Source organism: Morone saxatilis, unplaced genomic scaffold (genome assembly GCF_004916995.1).
Source record: "Morone saxatilis isolate NCDOM2014 unplaced genomic scaffold, NCSU_SB_2.0 Contig16, whole genome shotgun sequence".
Classification (NCBI taxonomy): Eukaryota; Metazoa; Chordata; class Actinopteri; family Moronidae; genus Morone; species Morone saxatilis.
Window position 1 is genome coordinate 5,407,307 of NW_023339718.1, and position 10,286 is coordinate 5,417,592.

The following is a 10,286-nucleotide window of genomic DNA, read 5'->3' on the forward strand; positions in this document are numbered from 1 at the left end:
AGGAGATTTGTTAACGTTTATTTAAATGCAGCAATAGGTGGTGTTATGAAGTTTATTCAACAAAGAATATCGGTGCTACTTTGCAGTCCAGATCCAAAAAATAACAGTAGTTAAATTATTTCTAAAATCACTTGTTATTGGCCGATTCTGTGTTTAAGCAATTATCTAACGGGATAGATCGATCCGATGGTATGGGAATCAAAATAGTTTGGCTCTAATATATTATTTCACTCTATCTAGTTTTTTCAAACTCTCACACACCTATACAATATGGGGGTCTCATCTTGATTCATGTATATACATGTAATGGTTACTGGTTTACAAATTTAAAAATACTCATGAAGATACATTATTATAAGGCGGGTTTGGTACTGTCCATATAAATGTGAAATGTATTGGTTTAAAGTATCTCGTTATTAATTCTTTTTTTTTTTAACTAATCTTTGCATTTTTTTGGTGGTTAGGTGGTTTGAAAGTTATTGGGTTTTATACCGTAGCGGTTTGTGGAATTCTGTGCTACTTAGTGATCGACCGAACGAACGTCCAAATCTGATGACGTCTGGGCTGTTTATAGCGGGCGATTTGGGTTGTTGTCTTATGCCGGTCTGAGCGGTTTGTTGTTCGTATTTTGCAGGGGCTCCACATAGATGTGCTGCCCCGTTGCACCAAGAATGGTAAAAATATTATAATTACTGAAGCGGAGTGTTCAGTAAGTATGGCGGAAAACATAATTCTGTTGGTTAATCTGCTATATGAGGTTATCTAAGTATATTTAATTAAATTTTATAACTACTGGGGATGGAGATTATAAATGGGAAATATATATATTTCATTTCATTTACTCTTGGGTACTTTATTAGTTTATTCTTTGGTTATGGGGTGTGGCCTGAGTTTTGTTTATTTGCTATTATGTGAAGTTTAAAATGACAACATTTTGTATTGTTTCCACTCATTTGTAGGTAGGAGTTACTGTGTTTTTTCATTACTGGGGTTCTATTGTTTTGTTGTGGTCCAGTTTAAATCTGATGGAGTGGATAGTGATGCAAATTGTCAATACAGAGGCAGTGTTCGCTATTTTTTAATTGATCTCTTCTTTCCTAAAAGTGCTTTTTCCCCTCCGATCCTTTCCCTGTTTAGTTCATCATTTGCTATTCGCCATGTAATCTCATTATGGAGGATATATGACTCTACCAATCCATAGGATTGTAGAGTATATGGTTCCCCAGGACTAACGGCAGTTAAATATAACATTATGACTGTAACTTGTCAAGTTGTTATACTCTTAATAGGGAGAAGATTAATTACAGGTTGACATGTCATGTGGTAGGTAGGTTAATTCAACTATTGTCACTTATGGGGCACAATTTGGTTATTCCTTTATTCTTTATAGCTGTGATCTCGTGTATAACGATTCCTTGCACCAAACTGTACATCTTTCAGTTTCTTAAAATTAAAGTGGTTATACGATGGTATTGTGTACATAATGTCTTATGATATCTTTTCAATATCTTTCATATATTATTGTTCTGTCAAATGTTTTGTATTTATGCTTCTTGACGTGCAGTTTATTGTTATGTACCAAGATAACGAGACAGATTCCTTTATGTGGAAACCTGCGTACAACCCACTTAACTCTGATCGTTCTTAAGTTTAACAGTTCAATTATTAAATGATATTCCTAAAGGCTGCAGTACCACAAAGTATATTATAAGGAATAACTAAACAAACACTACATTACACTGCAACGTATAAACTTCACTTTATTATAATAATGTTAATACACGTTACAAAGTGCTTCACACAGGATCACAACTTCATAACAAGTAGATTTTACAACAGTAGCGTCTGTTCAAACATAGAAGCATATTAACAAGTTATGGCAAAAGTTGATCTGCATAGTTTTTTGGTCATTTTAATTGTTTGTATTAACTTTTAAATGTTACTGCAGCAAGGAATTGTGGGACGGCGTTATCTCCTTTGGTATCTTAAGGATGGTCCAGAGGTAAATTAGATCATCTTTATTTATTAATAAAGTCTTGGGACTCATTAAAGCAACATGTTATCACACATTATAAAGCCTGTATCGCTTTAGTAGTTAAAATAAATCAAATTCAGTGATTTTTTCTCACAGGCTTTCACATTGTTGCTGTAATCAGAGGTTGCTAGTTTGAATCCCCACTGAGGTTGTGAAGCTGACTGACACTCTGCAGTTTGCTCTGTACAAACATGTTGCTGTGTGAATGAGTAAGATCATTTCAATTCTAATTCTTCTTCCTTCAGGTTGTTAAAGCAGCAGTTGGTCTTCAGTTGAATGAGTCTCTGATGTTTCCAGCACACTGACATCATGGCGGCTGCAGCACCAGGTGAGTCCAGTCACACTTTATTAGTCTGGATAAAAGACTGTCTTCTCTCTCTGTCCACATATTATAAATAGAAGAAAAGCACAGCAGTCCTGCAGTGTGAAGTGTTGAGAGGTACGATTATTGGTTATAACTGATGCAAATGTGGAGTTGTAGAGAATCTTAATCCACTGACTGAACAACTCCACAAAACCACATTCATGATAGTCTTGAAAAGAAATGTCCAGTTCACTTTATCAAAAAGCTTTTTTGGCATCCAGTGATACAATCAGTCTCACTTCCTCGTTCCACACGTCTCTCTGATCCACACAGCTCAACCAATGAATGACCAGTATTACTCCTACCACTTCCTCATGAGCTCTTCAAAATAAAATAAAATATAACTGTAAACATATTTATAACACTGTATCTTTTTAATCTTGCTTTTAGCCATATTTATTGTATATCTTAATATAATATAATATATAATAATAAAAAATGCTATAGGTTTTTTAATCAAGTCACAAACATATATAACAATCTATTACAGTGCACAATATGTTTAACCTGGTTACATTACTGTTTCTAATACTGTTAGCTAATGCTTTACTAATTATCTTTAGGTTGCAGTTAATCAGGCGTATTGGTCTGTAGCTGGAGGTGAGGGTTGTGTTCATGTTTGTGGGTACGGATGCTGATGATCTGATTTCATTGACTATTCTATGAAATAGAGAAGATATCAGTGGCCAGTTGTGCTTTTAGAGTTCTTCTTAGGTTAGGGGTTGAGCTAATATAGTAGCTTGTTCTTTGGACTATTTGGGGAGTTAAATTAAGAAAGGAGTGGTTGTTGGAGTCTCTTACAGTATTTATACAAAATCTGTAGACTCAGATCCTGTGATTGGCACCTTGGCTAACTAACTGCTGCAGATCTGTTAACTGTTTTATGATCAATAAATTAAAGGTCCATTGTTTAAGATTTATAGGAGCTTTTATTTGCAAAATAATTAGTATCATTATTTGTTAAATTGATTAATATTTCAAGATATACACTTGCATATTGCCAATTCTTCAATCGTTTGTGAGTCTGTCTCTTCTCTGTGTTCGTTAGTGGTCGCTCACTGTAGTCAGATAGCTTAAAGTTTAAGTTAACCTTTCACCTGCCAATTTATAGCATGCTGAAGATTTCATTCTTGACTTTGTTTTTATGCTTTTGTCTTTAACAGTATAAACTGTGAGCAGAGACACTTTTCAATGTTCTGCACACACTAAAGAGTGCTACATTCTGCCAGTAGGGGGCACTGGAGAGGTGCTGCTGAAGGTTAGACTGGGCTCATCCACCCATAAGGAACAGAGATTGAGAGGTTGACACACAGTCTCAGTTCATGTTTCCTTGTGGCTAAACTGTTGTTTTATAATGACCAGTGGTGGAGGACCACTCAGATCTTTTATTTAAAGGTCCAAAGTGTAGGATTTAGTAGAGATTATGCGGTGTAGTTGCTGATTGCAAACTGAAGAACTCATGAAAAATGCAAAAGGCCCTAGAGATCAAAAAACAATTGGCTGTTACTAAATCTAAAATTGGAGGAATTAAACAGCAGCTGTCTCTAATAAAGGTTCATTTACATTTGTCAGATTTGAGAAAAGTTCAACTATGTGATTAGAAGGCGATTTAGAGGGTTTGGTTTCAGCTGGTTACAATCTGCAGTCTCACACTAAATATCACTAAATCCTACAGTGCTTTAATAGGCCAAAGGACTAGAAGAATTAGAATGAAATGTTTCATTAAAATATAGTTTGCAGATTAATTGATCATGAAATAGATAGAAGTTGCAGCCCTACATGATTTATTTTCTTACACAGGTTTTGAAAAATACTTAATGAATAAAGTTTTACTCATTTTGATGAAAATTAAGCCCCAAACCTCAATTTATTGTATCTGAGTTGAAAAGAATCTGAGCTATTTAAAGCTGTCACTTTAGAGACAGTGGCACTTACCGCTAACCATTTGACATTTTCTGAATGAACTGTTCCTTCCTCCTCTGCAGCCATTAGTTTCAGTTCATTATCATGAAAATCAACTTGTAGAGACATGAAACCTGCATTTAATCTCTGTCAGTCAGCATGTCCTCATTCTCTCTCAGACTGATTCTCTTCTGCATTACTACGAAACACAAATGTAACTCTGACAAAGATAAAGGCAGACATGACTGATTATCTCTCTGCTGCACATTTCAAGTCTCCGCATGTTGATTTTCATAAAAATCAGTTTGGTTTTTGACGAGGACTCACAGACGGAGGATTCCCATCCAGCCAGGAAGTTTCTCCTGTGTTCTCACCTTTTTTGGTCTTTGTGTTGCTGCATGTTAATCAGCGTGTGCTTTGGCAGCCTGACACTCCTCCGGCTCTCTGAACAGGCCCGAACCAGCCGGAGAATGCGGACAATGTCGACTCTGCCTGACTGCAGGGCGATGATCACAGGTCAGGGCTCCACACCAGCATGCCGAGGCAGACTGGTGCCGTGACTTCACTGCATGCAAATCCTGAACTTCAGTCGAAATCGTGAAACTGCTGCTTTCAGATTGTGAAATAAATAATTTATTCTTATAAATAAAGTTGCTTTTAAAGTGAAGAAAGACTTTCCTCACAATTGCTGAGATGTATATATAATATTAATACTCTACACTCAGTTTTCTTTCACTTTACTCATATTGCAATAACACACTGTAAAATACTCCAGTACAAGTAAAAGTTCTGCATTAAAAATTCCAAGTAAAATGTACTCAAATTATCAGAAGTAAAAGCACTCATTATGAGGAATTTGTTATATTATTTGTTAATTATTGTTTTAATTATTGTGCATTGACATGTAAGCAGCATTTGAATTGTGTAGGAGGTGAAGGTACTTTATATGCTGTTGAGCAGTTTAACATGTTTTTTGTGTTCATATGCAAAGTAACATGTAGTGGAGTAAAAAGTACAATAAAAAAGATAGTAAAATAGAGTCAAAATGTTTTACTTAAGTATGATGTGTGAGTTAATGTACTTTCTACCACTGTGTATGTTTTATGCATCCATAAACTGACTCAGTTTTGGCCATCAGTGGAGATACAGGAACCTCCAAACAGATATAAACGTAAAATTTGTCGTTCATTTTCCACAACCGGTTCATTCCGTGACATTCAGCAGATTCATGTATAGAAGAAAATGGTTTGTTGATATATGGGATAAACCAAAGTCATGAACTTGTTGTCTCATAAAGAATACATAAAACCTTATGTGAAGTGTTACTTAAACAAAAGACAAAGATCTCTATGTGCACAGTTGCATTCAGGAACGTTTGTTGTGTGATCTCGAAGTAAAACTGAGAAAGAAGTTCATATTTTGTTTTGCTGCTCTGTATACAAGAATGTAAGGAATGTAGTTTTTAATAATTAAAATGTCCTCCATTTATGATGATTTCTTCTGGTTGATTATGAAAAACTTGAATTGTGAAAAGGAAGGGAGCCTTTTCCCAAGCTTAGGAGAGAAGGAGGAATATTTTGTTTAAGACTGAGCTGTAAAATAATCTGGAATTTTGCAATTAAATGTAATGTTTGACCACTGTAGCTGTAGCTGTGGTGTCCTAGGGGTTGGGCACTTTGTGTGCATGACACAAAAATCCAATCAAATCAAATTAAATAATAATTTTATCAGCTTATGTGTATTTTGCATCCTTCAGGAAATGTTATGTAAAGGTGAAGTATACATCAGGAACCCTCCACAGAAGCAGGTGTGTCATTGGTGGAATTTCAGCTGCAGTTAAATCCATATAAGGAAAACAGCAGCACAATGTCTTTAGTAAGAGGAATACAAGAATCACCAGTATATTTTAGTTAAAATTCAAAGGTTAAAATATTCATTGTGAAGACTGGCTTTCTTCCAGAGGGTTAAAGTATTCCTTCGCTCATTAGGGATATTATATCATAATATTATAATCAGTTTAAAGACGCTGTGAACTTCTCTTTCCAGCTCATGACATTTAAGGATTTTGGGGTTCTGACTCTTTACTGCATCACATTTTATCAGCGTATCATTTATTTCTGCAGAGTCTCCGGTCCCTGCATCCTTCAGGTAAATGTCTCAATCTGTAAAGCTCAGTAAAGTTCAGCATGACTTAACTTCCTCTGCAGCAGCAGGTGTGTCATTGGTGGAATTTCTGCTGCAGTTAAGTCCATACAAGGACAGATGGGAAGAGGTTTCTGTCTCATACTGAGGGGGCGTGGCCACACATGGCGAGAACCACCTCCTTAAATCTGAAAAAGCAGATTGAGGCAACACCCCGGAATCCTGTGTTTGGCTGAGTTAGAAGTTAAAAAAGGAAAAGACATAGAGGTGATTACCTGCAAAAAAAACTAAAATAAAAATCTTTACATCTTTACAAAAGCATCATTAAATGAAAGAGGAGCATTGCAGTGGCTGTAGTTGAATGTACAGACGTGTCTGTGCAGGTTCAGGGTGTGGACACAATAACAGGAACACATCAGCAACATAAAGCCATACAAAACTATTGTGAAGCAGCAGTGTTGTGTTTCTGTTGAGTGTGTGTCTCTGCAGTCGAATGTGTTACGTTATCGAGCATCAGAACTTTTTACTGCAATGAAAAACCAACAGGAGAGACGACAAGAAATGTACAAAGATGGGAAACGAATGGTCAGCAAACAGAAAAAAGCATGAGAACAGTGACAAAATTAAGAAAGAGAGAAGAGAAGTGAATAGATCAGGGCCAGATCAACCTGTCAGGGGGCTTTGGGGAAAAACTGAGCTTTAGGACCCAACTGACCCCCCACCCCAACTGGATATTCAGAGGAGGGGAGTCGACAGTATCAGTGAACTGAGGAGGAGAACATCATAAAACAAAAGTCCGACGTTGTGTTTCATGTTTTAGTCACATTAACCCCTCGTTGTCCCCTCTGAATACACACTGCAGATCCTCAGTTTGGAATCACCTGCAACAAAAACTGGATTGGGTACAGCTGAGAGGACAACTCTATATTTCTGAATCTCACGCTTTTAGGTTGTACAAAGTTATAAAACAATGCCATTGTGTGTGACAGGTTTAAACAAAAAGAAAGGTTTTTTACAAGGAGAGCAAAACATTGTACCATGGTATAGACACTGACAAAGATCCCTCTGAGCAGGTAAATAAGAATATAATACATCAGCAGTCACTTGTAAAAAAAAACATTGGAAGCATAGCATCAAAATCTGTGCAGGTTCCTGTTTCTGTGATTAAGAAGCTGGAATTAACGTACGTATTCACGTTACGTATTAACGTAAAGCTAAGCTATTCTTAAATCTTTAAAATAGAAAGGCTGGTCTGTATCAGCTGGACATACAGATCACAGTTTAAACCTTCAATCTAACCACTGCAGAGGCACCGCTGTGGATCAGTAATGATCTGGGGTCACTTATGTGGGACATCGACTAAACTTTTGGAGCCAAAACTACTTATATAATACATTTAGTGTCTGAATTATACATATATGTTTTTTTTTATTTTTATCTCTGTTCAAATAACCATTATAGTAGGAAAGAGGACAAACATCAATATAACATATCAAATATATTTAAAGTAATTACAAAGGTTTGAATGGTAGTGTTGACCGACCCGACAGCTGATTTATGTGCACCGCTGCCAACACTGTGTTGACAGAGTCACACTGAAAGCACCCGATGAAGATGAAGGCTGTCTATGAATGTGGCAGTTGTTCAGTTTCCATAACATTATTAAATTAATGCCAGTTTTTTAAATGTATTTTATTTAACGTTTTATACTGAATGGCAACAACAAACTTGTGCAGTCAAACATTTTTCAAATGCACACAAATTTATATTCTAGTTGAGACGCCATCGTTGCTGAAGATCCCAAACAGGCTAAATGTCTGAGAAAATATCTAAAATAATGAGGACATCAATAACTTCTCAATCAGGTAAAGACGACAAAAGGGAGAATAATATTATAATGAGCAGTAGTAGTATAATGAGTAAAATCACATTGTTGGTCCTGATTTGCAGGATTAGCTTGTATCTTAAAACCAAAACAAATCCTAAAACATTCATTCCTGTTCCCAACCTTTTGTTCTTCCATCAGATAATCCCAGATAACGAAGAACCTGACAAACAGAGCTAAATGGACGCAGTAATAAGCAGTAATGCTGAGAGTGAAATCTCTCCTTCCACAGAACAAACAGTTGTTATAGGGAGCAATAAACTTATAAAGGATTCAGACACATACATGGCCGTCACTTACACAGTTAAAGCATAGCAATGTGCAACTTTTAGCAAAAAGACTTATTGTGTTGCATTGTGAGGGCTCTATGAAGCATAAACTTATATAATATATATAAAATATAGTTGCAAATAAAAGGTGATTCAATGGATAAATAACAGTTAAAATGATCTCAATAAATGAGAGATTCGTTTAACAATATGTTTGATATTTACACAGCAAATGCAGCTTCTTATGTCACCTCTGTGTAAAACCCTGTGCAACAATTGGAGATCAAAGAGTCTCTCTCAAAGACCATGTAATTACAATGTCACTGGTTTGAATCTGGCTGCAGGTCATTCCTCCACCTCTTGACAACGTTCAAATAAACTCTATATGTTGATTTCATTGTTGGAAGACTGGATTTATTGAGGATGTACTTAAGTGATTTTGTATTTTCTGCTACATATTTATGGTGAGCAGGGATGGTACTGACAGCAGTATCAGGTATTGGGTCTAATACTGTGCTCAGGTACTTTAATTGTAAACTCTGATACCACTTCACAGCTGTGCAGGACAGCATTACGTAACCTGTCATTAGTTGAGCAGGAAAGTGGAGGAGAAGTTTAGAAACATTTTAAGCAATTTCTTGGTCACAATTACAGTCAGAAAGTAAAGGAAAATAAAACCTGTTTAAAGTCACTTGATACTCCGTTGGTGCAGCATATAGAAATATTGTGCTTTTTTACTCCATTTTGTTCACAGGTTACTTTACATTTTAGATTATACATATAAGATTTTACATTCAAACTGATTTTATTCATAAAACCAGATGCTTTTATGTATTGAACCATCCAACAGAGTAGTTAACAGTACAGCCTCAACTACGACAGTAAGAAGCTGTTGGCATCAGTAATAATAATCCAATAATATGATATGAAATAGCATTGAGAGAACAGCAACATTTTATTTACTTATTTGACACTTTGCAGGACTTTAACTGGTTACAGAGTCTATTTATATTGGCCTTGCTACTTTTACTCTTTACTCATCCACTACTGTATATTCACATGTTTCAGAATACCTGGTTCAGGGCTGCAGGTATGATAGCAGAGAAAAATACTGCACAGAGAGGGGAGTGAATGGGGTCTCAACAGGGGCCCAGCAGGGTCTTGTTCCCCGGGGGCCATCAGGGCGTTTATCTGGCCGTGTGTTACATGCAGAGACCTGCAGTTCAGAATGTTTCTCTCCACAGACACACTGAGGTCGTTTTAGCAACCTGAGTGCAGTTTATGTGGAAATATCAGCCTGAATATGACCTCTTATGTTTAATGCAATTATTGTGTAGTCAGACAGCAACTTTGTTTTAATGCTCACAGTCCTCTTATATACAAGTCACAGTTTGTGTCAAGATTTCCTGATGTTTTTGGAAGTATTTCCAAACTCCTGGTTATGACCCTGCTGCTGAAGAAATAAAGAAATATAAAAATTTAGTTTTTCCTTATTTTTCCTAAATATTCCTCTGATTCAGTGTGCTGGTTTTAAAACATCACATTAGATGTTGGTTTATGTCTTTGAGTCACATTCCACCGTAATCTTAAAACAACAACAAGTGTGACGAGGTGGTGAAGCAGCGTGGGATCATGGGAGTTGTTGTCTTCACCACCATTGGTGTCATTGCAGTCAGCTTCTCCCAGACC

The 10,286-nt window shown here is 36.3% G+C and overlaps 1 protein-coding gene across 1 annotated transcript in view; it reads right to left on the reverse strand.

The window, feature by feature from the left end:
• The window catches only part of LOC118325485 (actin-1-like), a 14,734-nt gene that overhangs the window by 1,504 nt on the left and 2,944 nt on the right, over positions 1 to 10,286 (reverse strand). Inside the window, 1 exon segment of the mRNA XM_035658196.1 lies at positions 4,676 to 4,797. Within this exon segment, the coding sequence (XP_035514089.1) occupies positions 4,676 to 4,797 (122 nt within the window).